This window comes from Carassius carassius, chromosome 4 (assembly GCF_963082965.1).
Source record: "Carassius carassius chromosome 4, fCarCar2.1, whole genome shotgun sequence".
Lineage (NCBI taxonomy): Eukaryota > Metazoa > Chordata > Actinopteri > Cypriniformes > Cyprinidae > Carassius > Carassius carassius.
Window position 1 is genome coordinate 23,024,420 of NC_081758.1, and position 16,673 is coordinate 23,041,092.

At 36.7% G+C, this 16,673-nt stretch overlaps 1 protein-coding gene and 1 pseudogene across 1 annotated transcript in view; one reads left to right on the forward strand and one right to left on the reverse strand.

Moving 5' to 3' along the window:
* Window positions 1-5,037: 5,037 nt before the first annotated feature.
* LOC132130444 (progestin and adipoQ receptor family member 3-like) lies at window positions 5,038-10,028 on the forward strand (annotated as a pseudogene).
* Window positions 10,029-10,778: 750 nt separating this feature from the next.
* The window catches only part of LOC132139521 (BMP-2-inducible protein kinase-like), a 47,252-nt gene continuing 41,357 nt past the window's right edge, over window positions 10,779-16,673 (reverse strand). Inside the window, exon 16 of the mRNA XM_059547928.1 lies at window positions 10,779-13,291. Within this exon, the coding sequence (XP_059403911.1) occupies window positions 11,913-13,291 (1,379 nt within the window). The 3' untranslated portion in view covers window positions 10,779-11,912. The remainder of the gene's footprint in view (window positions 13,292-16,673) is intronic.

Here is a 16,673-nt window from a genome sequence, read left to right on the forward strand (position 1 = left end):
AAATGCCAGCAAATGTTGTTCTTTCGTTTAGTTTTTTTTTCTTTTTTTCTTTTTTTTTACTCATTCATTGTACTAAGCTCGTCTAGGCAGGTTTTTATTCACATTTATTTTAGCTCATTTACTAACTAATTAATACATTTCGTTTCAGATCCCCTATGCTGTTTTGATAATGTTTCCACATGATTTTGACTGGATGTAATCAAGTAAATGAAGTTTTTTAGGCCATTTTCAACAGCCGAGATGAGCAGTGACAAAATGAGTGACCACAGTACCATCTAGTGGATACTTTTAGACGTGCTGCCACAATCATCACTACACTTCAGAGATTGATCAGTTCTGTCGGGACATTTGTTTTTTAAATTAGCTGTTTTACCTCTCTTTTTTCGCTGAATTGTGGAATAGTGTAAAGTTAAAGTAAAAATTGCATGAAATTAATCAGAGTTATTAAATGTTCATGTCAAAAATCTATTTTTGCTGTATTAGCTTTAAATGAATCGGCCTATCTCGGGTTAAATGCTTGCCAAACAGTTTATGTTCTCCCTGAATTTATTTTAGAAATAACAAAATGTATAGTACACCAAAACAATTTATTGGACGAATTACTGTTATTTTAATTATTTAAAATAAAACAAAAATAGTTATTTTATTTTGTGACAGAAAAGTAGATGCAGGGTGACATCTACAGAAGGAAAATTATTTCACTTAGTATTCTCTTCGAATTCTAGTATTTTCAGTACAATACCATTTTTTAATAACACACATACATTATTCAAATAAATGTAGCACTTTTAGTATTAAAAAATCATTTTTAGTATTAAAAAAAATAAAGTGGTCCATCAAACCATTTCTAATACTGTAATAATGTAAAAGACACACACAACAGAACTTTATAGTGAACAAAATCCCCCGCAACAGCTTTGAATCCCTGAATATTCTATCAATTTTACAAAAAAAAAAAAAATGAAAAAAAAATCAATAGGGCATTGTAAGGACAATATGTAATAATAATCGGTTTTATAAAAAAAGTGCGTATTTGCCACTGCAGAGGGGTTAAAAAATAATAAGTACCCAGTACCAAAAAGCTTAGCATGTCTCTTAGCCAGGCTTATGATTTTCCCCATAAATGAGGATTTAGAGAATGTCATGCTGACAGCAAAAGTGACACACAGCAAACAGTCATTAATATCACAAGATATTAATCTCGTTCCAGCAAATGCTAAATGCAGAAGAACAATTGTATTGTATGACCTAATCTTTTGCTTATTGTGGAAATTGTGTTCCCTTTCTTTTGGCCCCTGGGGAATTATAGTCTTGGGGCCAGATGTACATCTTATTGAAGAGATAATTGTAAGTGAAGAAAGAGGATGCCTTTATATTAAAGCTCAATTCCTCCCAATATTGTTATGCAGATGGAACTTTCACTAAGCTGAAATCTCCAATCATTGCCTCATTTGAACTTCTTTGAAGTAAAAAACTAAATGGTGAACACAATAGTACATAGTGAAGAAATGTATTTCAGGTGGTAGCATCCAAAAGAACTGGTTTTAATAAAGTAAAAATATTTATTATGAAAAAGTACACTAAGTACACTACAGTACATAATTTGGGTTATGTCAATTAAAGTAAATTTTTTAAGGTGAAGTACATTTAAATTGGAAATATTTTAGCTAATAATACCTCCTATGTAACAATGTAATACTATTGGTCTGACATAAATCTTTTTTATTTTATTTCATGAAATTATGACAATAACCCTCTCTCACCACACACACATACAAAGTGAATATTTGTAATCTTAGATTGTTCTGAAGTAAAAATATAAATTATTTAGTCTACTTATACTTTTGAGGAAAAGCGGTTGCATTTGAAGCTGCATGTGGTCTTCTTTTTGCATAAAAAAAAACACAAAACTGCCTGTCCTTTTGCATCAAGGGCTGGTGCAGTGGCCTGCTTGACTTGACCCACTGTTCAGGAACTGGCTGCAAACTAGGCCTTGTCAGATGGCTACAGAGCTTTCTCAAAGTGTCACCTAAAAATAGTCTTGTGACCAGACTACAGACACCAAACAAACAAAGGCGCTCTGATGGTGTAAGTATCAGTCTGAGTGCTGGTGAAGCCTCCCTCCATCCCCCGTATAGTGCTAATCAGTCTCCAGGGAGTGGGATCAACACGACACATTCTATTGGAGCAAAGTGTGGTGTCTCCTGCCTGCGAGCTGGACTTTGGTGCAGGTTGGGGTGGAAATGTTAATGTGCACCCTCTGTATGGACGGCAAGGACAGAGGCACGACGGCAGCAGATGTCTCGTGGTGGAGATTATAAATAAAAGTGACCGAGCAGGGGAGCACTGACGGGCCTTAGCGAGGCCGCTGTCAGGGTGGCAAAGTCTTTTACTCACTGGATAGTTTCTCAGCAAGACACTCAGCCATCCTCTTCTAGCAATGACTGTGTCCTTGTTATTGGATTTGATGCCTGCTCTTGGTTGGGGGCCATATGATGGCCACTATAGAGGAGAACCGTGTGTGGAGGTTGGCTTGCTACAGGAAACATGAGGATGAGAGGGTGAATTGATTGGGAAAACGAATGAGTGTAAAGAGTTTGGAGAAGATCCAGCTGTGTGTGAAGTTTCTGTCCTCTCAATACAGGTAAAGTTATAAATCTGGCCAGTAAGGTCAAGACTTTATGCAAATCAAATGTGAAACATTTCTGAACGTCTTCTCCATTTCCCCTAAGTTCAAACTAAAAGACATAGCAGATAGACTGACGAATAAACAAACAAACAAAAAAAAAAACTAGTTATCGCAGACCGTTATCATTTAGTAAAAATATTTTACATAAAAGACACCTGAACCAGAAATGTGATGGCACTCTTTGGCTGTCTTGGTGGGTTTTGCGGCAGTCAGGCAAATGGACTTGGCAATGCTGTTGACAACCTGATGAAGAGTGGAGTGCTGAAAGGTGAATTAGGAGTCCTAATGAAGAACAAACTCCCACTTGAGAAGGTAATTATTTCGGGTGTAATAGCTGAGGGAAGATTAGGTGTCCCAGAGGAGTATCACATAAGATTACACCTGAGATGTTTATGACAAGAGAAAGTCTTCTTTAAAACGTGTTTACAACAGTCTGCCACCTACAGGTCTCAATTCAGTCGATGTAATGAATGCTATGAAAAATGGGCGCTATTGTCTGGTAACGTATTTTCAGTGATTAAAAATTCAGAAGGGAGAAATCATTTTTGGGGGGGTTGAGAACGAGTGACGAATCCCTTTTCATTTTTTGTTTTAAAATCAAACATATTTAATAATATTTAACAAAATGTAATATATATATATATATATATATATATATATATATACACACACACTAGATAGATGTGATTAGCAGCATTCATCTGCTTATCCGTTTTAGTTACAGCACGTGATAGCAAATTTAGCGATAAAGGTAAATATTTGGCTAGTTAGGGTATTGCATTTATTTAAATAAGTAATTTCATATTTCAGCAGGTTTATATGTTCTGTGTATCTGTATGTATTTTGCCATAAGCTTGGACAGTGACTGGGACGTCTGTTACTTTAGCTTCGTTTTATGTCATTAGCAGGTTTCGTTCTAAATAAGGTGTGACCCGTTTTTATACAGTCTATGGGTGTGACACTTGCATTTGCATTATGCACAGCCCTGGTGCAGAACTCATTGATTCTTGAGACCGGACAAAACATACCCCACATTTTTTTTTATTATTATTAAATGCTTTATTAATTAAATGCCACAAGAACACAATGTATTACATATCCACATGATCAAATAAGCTGAACATTAGCTGCCAGAGTGGAAAAAAAAACAAGAGAGCGAAAAACATTATATTACATACATTTCTATGATTTCAGAGCATTAACTTACATGTTTTCATTGCTTTTTTGTTTTTTGTTTGTTCCAAGAGATTTACATATAAAGTCATTTATAAAATGTGCAAAATTTGGTTTACATTTATTCCACTTTTTCTTATGTATATGGAATTTTCCTAACAAAATTAACAACTGTATAATATGTTGTTCTGCACAAATAAAATTTTCATTTTCTGTATTAAAAAATGACATCAAATATACAAATTTCTATCATAAATTCCATTTTACTGTTAATATAGAATTCCAAATCCTTCCAAAATAATGTTGAGTAAATACAATGAAAAAAAAAGATGCAAAATAGTTTATTTTTCTTGACCACAAATTCACAGGTATATGAAATATTAAGCTTAAATCTTTCCAAAACATGCTTAGCAGGATAAATTCTATAAAGTATTTTGTAAGACACTTCCTTAATTTTGTTACTGATACAAAACTTATTTAGCAGTTTCCACGCTTTAACCCAAGAGATATTACCAAATAAAGAAGACCAAAAAAATCTTGCTGCAGGTAAGGACACAGAACAAAGAGCATTCCTTATAATTGTATTGCTACACCATTGTTTTAAAACAACATACTTCCCAGTAGTGTTTGATATTACCATTTTTAAATGAATCATAAATGTATAGCTAGAACATTCTTAACATGTTCCATTTATTTTGTACTTCATTATTTATTATTTTCACATAATATTCAACAATGTTTTTGAATTATTCATATATGATTATAGTAATTATTAATACTAGTAACTATTAAAGTTTTGACTAATGAATTAATTTATTTTAGTTTGTCATATATTTGCCATTTTCATATTTTTTTATAAATATTTGTTTGTTTTGGTTTTTTAAACAAATTGTATATCAGTTTTTATCTGATATTTCTAGTTTAAGTTTTTTTTAGTTAACAATAACACTGATACAGTGACATTAAACACACACACACCTGCCCTCAGATTATAGCTCAATACTTTACAATAAAAGTTTGATGTCCCAGCAGGATGAGGAGGTCAGTTAAAACTGTGCTCTTTTATAAAATTTCACATCCATGTCACTTTTTGTCAGATATTTATTAAACCATTTATCCATTAAACTTTGTGTGTGTGCAGGACTCTGAGTGTGAGACCGGGTGACATTATCATCATGCCATCAGCGAAAGCGCTGAAGAGTGCCCAGTACATTGAATTGGGCAGTTATCAGTATTGGCCAGTTCTGGTGCCCAGAGGCATCCGCCTGTACAGTACACTTACGAGCAGGTGCCAGGATTCCTCCGGGAAAATCCTTATATCACTGATGGCTACAGAGCTTCTCTGACTTCTAGACTGTGCATTAAAAGGTAAGTGCATGTTCAGAGTCTATTTTTTTTCAATAGCAAACATCAGAATCAATACATATGTTTAGCATCATTTAATTACTGTAGTTAATATTACATTTGAATTAAATTAAACATTAAACTTATGCATTTAGCAGACGCTTTTATTCAAAGCGACTTACAGTGCATTCAGGCTATCAATTTTTACTTATCATGTGTTCCCGGGGATTCGAACCCCCAACCTTGCGCTCAATAGCGCAATGCTCTACCAATTGAGCTACAGGAACACTGTAAAATAATATACAGTAGATGCATTGCTTAGCAAACTGAGGGAATAACAAGATATTAGCTGGTATAATCTCATGGATTTTGTAGCCTTTTCGTTCTGTCCAATGAGACGGTAAACATCTGGAGTCATCTGCTGGGGTTCATCCTGTTCTTTACACTAGGAGTTTATGACTTGTTTGCGGTGCTGCCTATGTTAGGAACTCTTCTGCTTCCAGGTATGTCCGTGCTGCTTGCATCAAGCACTCACATTATTTGGCTTTACGTCTAGGTAGAAAATAGGAAATGAGGAAAACCTTAAGCAGTTCAGAAGTGCGTTAAATAGCCCCTGTTTAAACATAAATAGTTAATGCAGTAGCTAGTGGATATAGTGTTTGTTTGTATGTTTGTTTTTTGGCATGACGAACAAATAATCTCGAACCAAGGTTGCTTGATTGGATCAGCTCCATCTTTTTTTAATAAAAAACTGAATAGATTAGCAAAAAGTATTCATATGATCCTTGGACTGTTGAAGGCCTTTGATATCAGGCTTTCCACATTGACAGTTGCCAGGGATTAGAGTTGAAATGTATGATTTTATCACCTAAACCCAGTCCTGTCTAATTCTAGATCTGTTATCAGTTGCTCTCGTGCCATCGGTTATAGACACAAATGGTAGCTTCTTTCCTTGGCAGCCATTCTCTTAAGCATGAGGATAAGGCAAAGTGCCTCTACCACCACCTTTTCATATTGTCTCATAAAGGCATAATTATAGCATCTTTGTTAGGCTTCTTAGGTTCATCTCATAATTTTTTAGCATATATGGCCTGCACACACCTATCTGTATCACAATACTTTACGTTGTCTTTTCAGGTGTGCATGCTGTGCTCGGTTGGCAATCACCTGTTCTGCTGCCACCGTTCCGAAAAAACCAGCCACCGCTGGATGGCACTGGATTACGCCGGGATCTCCATCGGAATCATATGCTGTTATGTTCCAGGAGTGTTCTACACGTTCTACTGTAATAATGTATGTGCGTCTGCTGTTAGAGAGGGTGCTGCTCCAGTCTTTATGGAAGCTTATTTCCACCTTGAAAAAAAAAAAAACAATCTCAGTTTTTCTTATACAATTGAGACTTTCGTTCTCAGGATTGCATTTTATATTTTGGAATTTAACCCCTCACTGCAAGTTTGATTGACAGGCAGTCTGACCAGTCGTCAAGCTGAATATGCCATTTTGTCCAACAAACTAAATTGGACTTGAATTTGAAAATTGGTGTGTATTGACTTCTTTCCGTGGTTGAAACAAGATACTTTCTGATGTTGATTCATGTTTATTTCATGCTGTAAACATGAATTATAGCACATATTGGAAGTGTTGGCTTATTGTGCCCCAGAATGCTGCAGAAATCTGCTCCAGCCCAAATCTCAGAATTGCAAGAAAAGAAGTCAGGATTGTTAGATTAAAAATTCTCAATTACCTTTTTAATATGTTTATTCAGTGGTGAATATAAGCTTTCATATTTTGGTGTGATGTTTGAGTTGATTGCTAATGTCTGTGTATTGATGGGAAAAGTCACGGTGTCTTTGTTGTGGAATGGAAATGTACTGAACTACCAAAGTATATTGAAACTAAACCATTTTGGCATGGGGAGGTGGAGATGTGGGCTGTACTGGAGGTAAACTTCCCATAACTTCATCAGTGAAGTAATATGTTTATGGGTAGAGCTTGATCCACTGTGTGTGATAGGTGGCTATGGCCAATGTGGACGGGTAGATTAATTAGGTGGCTTGAGGTGTATGGTTCCACAGTGGTCTCTAGCAGCAGATGGTTGGCCTGCTTTTGTTGTGGGCATATGTTACCTGTGCAACAGATACAGTGCAAGAGTTCACCTATTCCTGGGGAAACAGTCTGGTGTGTGTGTGTGTGTGTGTGCTATGAATACTACACGGAAAGGCTGTTTCTATGTGTTTAGTAAAGAAAAATCACCATTTCACTAGATTTTCTATTTCAGTTGTAGTACACATACCGAAAAGGACACTTAGGACATAATTTACTCACCCTCATTTCATTCTAAACGTATTAATTTCTCTTTTCTGCAAAAAAAAAAAAAAAAATTGTAAAAACTAATTTTGGCCCACATTGACTTTGACATTTTTCAAAATATCTACTTTTGTGTTCCACAGAAGAAAGTTTGAAACAACGTGGGTGAGTAAATGATAAAAGATTTTTCATTTTTGGGTTAACTTTCCCTTTAAAAGCGAGGAATAGTTTAAACATTTAATAGGAAAGTTAGAAGAGCACACACTGAGAGCTGTCGCATCTTGACATTTCCCATGAGATTACTGTAACACTGTGCTGGAGTATCTTTGATTGTGTTGTAAGATAGTTTATTCCTCCTTTGCTGTTAGTTTGCACTATGGATCCCCCGTGGAGCAGCTTTGTTCCGCTGGTATAAAAACGACGAGGTGCCGCTTGGCTTGGAATCTTCTTTGTTCAAGATTCTGGTGCAGTTTTCTGAAAGCTTGGATCCTGGATATCCTGAGCAAGCTGCTTGCTCTCGTCCCCTCTACTCCCACTTGCTGTTTGCCGAGCACCAGCGCTTTTGGCCATGCTGCTCCACATGGTTCGCCCCACATATTGGAAGTGCTGGCTTATTGTGCCCCAGAATGCGGCAGAAATCTGCTCCAGCCCAAAGCAGATGGCGGTGCTCGTGGACCCACTCCGTCACTCCTGTTCCCCACCATATGACATTCACACGTGGGTGAGCCATCTCCACTCTCCCCCTGCCAAGTGTTTAGCTTTGCTTTTTGGATGACTACTCAATCAGCCAAGTGCCCCAAGAGAAAGAGGGACCGCTTTCTCCATTGCTTTTTCTTACACACTTTTTTAAAAAAATCCTCCTTCAGAACAACTGATTTTTTGTGTCTATGTTGTGCACATTAAGATGACTTCCATGAGTTTGTGGTTCATGTAGTTTTGTCTGGTTTGTGTTATTGTCTGCAGTACTGGCGGCAGGTGTACCTGGTAACCGTTCTGGCCATGATGTTGGCAGTGTTCTTTGCCCAGATACACCCTCATTACTTGACCAAGAAGTGGCAGAAGCTTCGCTCTGTTATATTCTGCGCTGTGGCGGGATATGGCCTAATCCCAACCTTTCATTGGATCTGGCTCAGTGGGGGCTTCACCTCAGACATAGTCCAGGTAAAAGGCATCCTCACTATTTTTTAATAGATATTCTTAAGAAACATCAACCGTATTAATTAAAATTAGTATTGCCAGACAACCCCCCCCCCCCCCCCCCCAAATATGTGTGTGTGTATAATATTAGTAGCTGTAATTTATGAAAATATAATACAAGCAGCAAAATTATAACTACTATTATTATGATAAATATATTTACCAGACTTTTACCGTTTTTATATATATTTTACCATATATATTTTTATATATTACATTTTTCACACACATATAATTTGAAGTTACAACATTATCATTGTTATTACTGATATTTTAAAATGTATATTTACCCATTTCTTCACAACTACTATACATACAATCATATATATATAGAGAGAGAGAGAGAGAGAGAGACAGAGAGAGAGAGAGAGAGAGAGAGAGAGAGAGAGAGAGAGAGAGAGAGAGAGAGAGAGAGAGAGAGAGAGAGAGAGAGAGAGAGAGAGACTTATTGATTGACTGATTCATGTTGGTATTGATGGTATTGTTTTTTTTATTTTTTGGTAGGAATTTGTTCCCAGAGTGCTGATAATGTATGTACTTGCCGTAGCTGCTATCATCTTCTACATGTCCAAAGTTCCAGAGCGTTATTTCCCAGGTACTGGGAATTATAATTTTTCTTACTCTTTCATCTTTATTTCACTGACATGAATGCAGGGTTGCATGTCACTTTTGTCAAATTTGTGTCCAAAGAGAGAAGTTTTTAGAGTGATGGACTAAACCAAGGGCCACATCTGCCTTAATTAAATGGACTCACATTGCTGTGTGAGAGGACCAGCCTCAGACAAGTTAATTACCGCTTGAATGCTCTTTTTGTCATCTCTAGGTCAACTGAACTACTTGGGCTCCAGCCATCAGGTCTGGCATATTTTAGTGGTGCTCATGTTCTACTGGTGGCATCAGTCTGCACTTTTCATAACCAACTATCATCACTCTCACCCTTGCTCGGACTACCCTCTTCATTCCTAGAGTTATGGGATCGAGGGACACCAGTGAGGACTGTTGTATACCATTTTAAATGATCTTTAAGCTTAAACATATTGTTTATATAATAAGATTGAGGTGTTTTTTGTCATCTATTTTGAATGTTTTTATGCATTTTGTAAAGTGATGTTTCAGTCTAAATACAAATTAAAGGCACTTGAGGTAAGCAGTTAGGCTTTTAAAAATCAAGGTGAGCACCATTTCACTGGGTCTGTGTGCATTTCTACTTTATACAAATGTAATTGTCGGGTAACATACAGGTTATGTGGCCAATAAGTCCGTTACATACTTATGGTTCTAATAGCATTCATAGTATTATTATCTGTCTGTTCAATACTATTTTGGTGTTTACTTTGTATTTTCACCTTAAATTCAGTCATTCACAAGCCTAATTGTACATTTCGATTTATGTTGGCTTTGTGCAAACATGAATTTTTAAATGTTTTTTCAAACGTACATTATGTAATAGTTTAAATGAGACTTAAGTCATATGTTCTCATTTACAACATGGAATAAACCAAAGAGATTTGATAGGGCTTGTTCAGTGAATTGTTCAGAGATTGGTGAAATGTCTTCCATAAGTGGAAAATATATTTTGCGGGTTGCTGCACAGCATTACCTTTTTGTAAATACACACATCAGTATTTTTTTGTATTGATATAGACAGATGAGTCCTTGTTTACTATTTGTTTTTCCTTTGTTGCCAACAACTGCAATTTAAAAATCTTTCCATGCAATTAATGCGTTTAACACACCAGTCTGTATGAGTCTTTATTGATATATCTATATTGTATTGAGGTATCAAGTCAAAGTTAGAAAATACAGCTACATGTTTTCAGTTAACTTTCAGTGAACTGTACAGCTATACTTCATTTTTTTTAAAAAGCACAATGTGCATTTTTAATGCTTAATTTTATGATGTTATTTTTGTTAGCCGTTATTGAATCATGATGCTGCATTAAGTTACACTATTTGATTTTTTTACTACATGTTGGGATATGCGTTCTTCGGTACATCTGAATAAACATTTACTTTGTCCTTTTCAACTGAAGTTGAGTTCTTTTAATGACAAGATGTGACAAAAAAATTTAATGACCTCCAAAAAAACTATTTTATTGCATTGTTAGAGCACAGTACTACATAAGAAAAAAAATCTTGCAATGTTTAAAACAAAAAGAAGCATTTTTTTGGTCTTGAATGCTCAAATTGCAGATATTCAGTGAGTGTAAATGCTGAATCTATATGGCCCTTTCATCAATTAAATTGTGATACCCTTCATGACTAAAAGTTCAATCTTAAAATTTGCTTCAAACAAATGACTGATATATAAATACGCAAAATTGCATTGAACACATTCATTCATTCTATTCCCTTTCCACAAGAGCTAATTGTTCATGATTGTAGGTTACTGGTAAATACAGACATAGTGGAACACCTATTATTATTATAATCATTGATAACATTAAGATGTTTATTTCAGGTTGAGGAATTATTTCTATGCGAGTCATAACTATTGTCTAATAAACTGCAAGTTTAACTTCTCTTGTGTGGTCGGTTTACTAAAGGGAACATTAAATCAAGTCTCTTTTCATGTAGACATTGAAACATAAGGCTTTAAAACACTGAATGCATTTAAAATGTAAAAATATGCATAAAATTGTCTATGCGAATGACATTAAAATGGAGAAGGCCTACACTCCATTGATATTCCATTGATACAAACAGGCAACTACAGTCATTGTGCATTCGAGGTACTGTTAAGCAGGGTGGGGAATCCCCAGATAAGGCTTTATGGTGTTTCATGTTGGTAGATAGGAGTTGTACCAACTCGGTGGTCAACTACAAACTACAAAATGCTGTACTATAATTTCCAATGAGCAGAGCGCTTATTGTATTGCAGCATAGAATGCTTTCTAGCATGTAAAGACTAAAGAATATGCTTTCGAAAGCCTATCTGAAAACGTCCATCAACCACAGGCTTAAGTCACCAAAAGGAAAATATGTTTTAGCTGTCCAGTCAGGTATTAAAATACATGAAAAAATACAAAAGTTGAATGTTACCTAGTTTAAAGGCCTATGTCCCAATGGGCTGCACATACACAGAGATCACAGCACAAAGCTCCCGTCGCTTAAAAGACATTTCAAAAGGCTGCATGGATTTTGCATAATGTAGCGGTGTATGTGTGTATCATCTCTGCGTGTGTGCTGGAAGACAAGACATTCACTGCTTTGAGGGGAAAGGTGCAGCTCCGAAAGGGTCGAGATCCATTTGTGGAGTTTGCGGAGCTTCACTTTGGACCACAAGTTCTGTGAAAGGTACAGCTCCAAAGTCATCTATCTTATTTCCGTCAAACACGCTATGTAGGGAACTGGTTCTCGGCCTACAGTTGGTCGAATTGATCTCGCTTTTGTTGTCTCCCAAGCTCTGGTGCTGACCGTGTCGACTGCCATCTTGTGGATGAAAAGGCTTGGCTCCAAACGGATCCAAAAAGACCTCCTCCGAGGACAACAAAGGTCCTTTTTCCATCACCTCGCCCAGGGAAATACTGATGTTCTCTTTGGAGTCTGACGTGCTGAGGAACTCGTTGCTGCTCTGTGAGTCCCTTCTGCCCACTTTCTTGTGCCTTCGGACCCGTTCCGGTGTACGGAAACTGGGTTTGTTGCTCTTCCTGCCACTAGTGGGTGTGCTGTGGTGTCGCTTCCCATTCCCGCCACTGGCCTCTTGCTTGGTGCGCCTTTGCCGCGAGGAGAGTTTCTGAAGACTGCGCTGTTTCTGCATCTGTTGCTGGGGACTGTCTGCTTCGTCGAAAGGTGCTTGGCCAGAGATCTCCTCCTGATTTCCAGAAGCAGGTATTACGTGGCTAGGTTGGAAAGGCGAGAATCCAAATACATCCACACTGTCAGGAGAAATGGGTGGCGTCTGGCCGCTGGGTCCATCGCCACTCCTGCTGGACCTGGAGAGGTTTCTGTTGAAAGGAGCTTTGGTGAATACGTCAATCTCTTCTGTAGTGTCCTCCTGGCTAGCCTGCCTAAAAGAGGCTTTGCCAAAAATATCTAAGCTCTCTGGTGACACTCTGGGCTGACCACTGCCAACAAAAGGAACTGCACCAAACACATCCACAATGCTCGCGACGGGCATGGCTATACTTGGCGAACTGAGAGGAGTGATCACACTGGGTCCAGATTCAGCTTCCAAAGATCTAGGAGGCAAAATTGCAGCCTTTTCCTTCGACAACCCAAGTTTTGCTTTGCTAGAATCACAATCCGATTCTGAGCTGTGTTTGTCCTCCTCTTCCTCTATCTCTTCCTCAGAGTCCATGAGTAACGGCCTCTGACCCAGGTTCTCAGGTTCAGTGTCTTCACGTTCGCTGTTGAGACCTTCCTCCTCTTCGGCCTCCTCATCTTCACTGCTTTTGGGAGAGGGCGGGTCGGACTCAAAATCACTGTCTGATTCCTGAGGCAGTGAACTGGTGGAGCTACTTTTCTTTGCAGGTTTGTGTTCTTTGACTGATTGCCGGGTTGTGTCTTGTGTGGCTGGAACAGTCACAGCAACACTGAGCTTCTCAACTGGATGCTCTGCTGTCAGCACTCCAGCTCCTGCTAATTGAACATAGAAAATGGACGATGAATGTCTGATATACAAAGCATGGGACTAGTGCCTTTCCCATAGAAACCGCACATACTTAAAATTATTCCACCCTTATAACAACAACCACAACTGGATTTACTGAACTCAATTATTTTGTTTTATAAAACACGTGGTATATTAGAAAACTTGCATTCTTTAACATTACGATTGTACAATATTAAAAACATGAAAATACTAAACAGTTAAAAATACAAAAAACTTATAGTAAACAAAGTGAAACTAGAAGACTAGAAGTCTTGGAATTTAATAAATGACAAGAAAAAAAATCCAAAAAGCTAAGTATCATCATTATATAATACAGTTAAAGCTATAATTATTGTTTTTTGTAATGATGCTTCTAATCCTTTAAATTTTACAATTACAGATTTTAAGACAAAGCTAATTTCTATTTATTTGAGTTTTGCCAGACATAGCAGAGATGACAAACTGTATTATATTTGATCAAAAATCTACTTTTCCTGTGAAGTCTCACCTGACTGAGTGCTTGAAAGACACATTTTTAACCTGAGGCAGGATTTTGGAAATTGTAAAAAAAACATTTTCAAGTCAGTTTATCTTGCTACAGCCCATCACAATATTTGTCAACATGTATAATTATTGAGGTATTTGTCTAATTTCAAAAGACTGAAATTCTCAACATGGCTAGGCACTGCCATCCTCCCCCTGCTGAGCAGGCAGAGCTGCAGATCTGTTATCAACAGATCCATCCAAACTGGCAGAGCCAGATACAGAATTAGCCAAACCCGGTTCTATGAATATGACGAAGTCCAAAAATATATAAATAAAACAAAGTTAAACAACTAATTAAATAACAACAACAACTACTTCTACAATAATTATAGTCATAAGACGAGCAAGAACAGGAACTTGGGGGATGGGAGTGCAGTAGAGCAAGAACAGCACAGGAGGAAAAGAAACTGTAGTGCTTTATCAAAGAAATATGAAGCTTAGTGGAAAAAATATATGAGCAGACTGTTTAGACTGTCCGGATTACAACACATCTAATCACGCCTACATCCTGGAACACAACAATCCACAGCACAGCACAATGGAACATCCTTAATCATATAAGAAGATCGCAACCAGAAGACAACATTTATTGAGTGTTCTTTTCCAGGCTCATCCGATTACACGCTGATCACGGCTCTAGTAAAAACAGCCATAGCATGTGGATGTCCAGACCACTTCCCGCTTTGCACGAATGGAAATATCATATTGCTCTGAAAGCTACACCTTTCCAGTGGATTACCCAGACCTCCCTTCCCCAGCTCAGCAGATGCTAGGATGATTGTCTTTTTGTCATCACAATATATGCAAATGATTTACAGTCACAGCTGCGATATGCTTCAATAGTTCATGTTCTCTCTTACCTCATTACGTCCAAGTGCCTCTGTTCTACATGCAACTTTACCAGGCAAACAGAATATCTGAATTCCCCCTCCAAAAACTAGTTACATACTTTATCAACGCTTAACAAAATGATTAAGCATACAACCACAAAACCTAATTGGTCCTTATACATCATCATATACTTAGCATATACTAATAATTATATCAAATCAAGATGTACTCCAATAGTATCCCATTCAACATTATCAGATATAAAGAGTACAAGCAAGAGATTCATTATGTAGAGTAAAAACCTTGTACTACTCTCGAAGAGAGTATTTAACATATTCTGAACAGATTTTATATTAAATCACATATTTACATTAAATGTAGAATTAACATTAGCATTTAAGTTGAAATTAAACTTCTTACTGACTGGATGTTTAAAGTTCAGTGACAAAGGTGGCATGTTTAAGCCACTTCATTTAAGAGATGGGAGTAGCAACATCTTTATCCTCGTGTGTGTGTGTGTGTGTGTGTGTATGTATATATATATATATATATATATATATATATATATATATATATATATATATATATATATATATATATATATATACACACACACACTTTTTTTTTGTATGAACATGGTCTTAACATTACTTTTCCAAAATAAAAATGAAACCGATCAATTTCATACGTTCAGAATAAACTTTTAGACAAAGACAGCCATTCTATTATATGAAAGGAGGATCATCTTGCTCGTGGCATAAAGGTGGAAGAAAGACACCAGACTTCTTATTCTCAAAGCATTAGTCAAACGTTCCCGATATGAGATAACAAAAATCAACAAATATAACACCGCTTTAAAATAAGCTTTATTTATAATTAGCATTGTATAAAGAAACATTCAGTTATACATTTTGATACATGAGTATTTACATCAGTTTGTCAATTGGAGAACATTAACAGCTTATGCAACGGATGTTGTATGTATGCATGTATGTACAGATGAGAAGTCACTGAGGAATGGAGGAGCTATGAACTCCTGTCATCTATAGGAACATATGCAACATAAACAGTGTTACATAAGACTCCTTTACCATGATCTCTGGGGCAACAGATTGCTTGAAATTAAAGCTGTTGAAGGAAAAACTGTCACCTGTGCAATTTTAGTATTAGCGTTAACAAAACGATTAAAAAACTAAGAAAGGCTAAAAACAAAAGGAACCTTTAACTACAATGTATACTCAAGTAGATTTAGTCTCTCAACAACTGTTCTGCTTAGACTTGCACAATTAGTTCATAATATGGCTCAAAAGTTTAATACAAGTTATGTGTTCACAAGTCTTTCAGTTTTAACTGTCCACCAATATCCCACTCAGTCAAGAGGTCTCTGAAACTGGCTGTCTTTATCTAATACAGAATGGTAAACAAAAACATTAAACTTTAAAAAGAAAACACAAAATGTTACCAGAAAAAGCAAAGTAACTTGAGTGGGTGATGAGATGAATGAGTACATACAATTAAGAATCCAGAACACAGATTCGCTTAACATTTTGGTCAACTTACCGTTGGGAAAATAAAAGTTAAGTAAACATTATGGCAAGCCCTTATGTAAACCATCACTTAATGCACTGAGCAAGTACCTGTAAATGCATGCACTGACAATAAATCTATGTGACATTTGCCATTAATTAAGGCTCAATGCTGCCATTATGAATGAGACCGCAACAAATCATGTGATCTCTCTGTGGTGTGATCACAAGTGTTAACATGTAAAAAGGCTCATACATTCTTAGACATAGTGTTTTCTATGGAAAACATCACGTCTGACCAGAAAATTGTTCTAGCATAGGCTACATAATAATAAAACAAATGATGCAAAAGAAAGAAAAAAAAAGGGGCTGCCAGCTCTTACTTGCTTCTGTAGATGCAACAGTTTCTGCTAACCTCACTCCAAGTTTATCTGCCAATGTTCCCTAAATTGGCAACTTAAAGTAT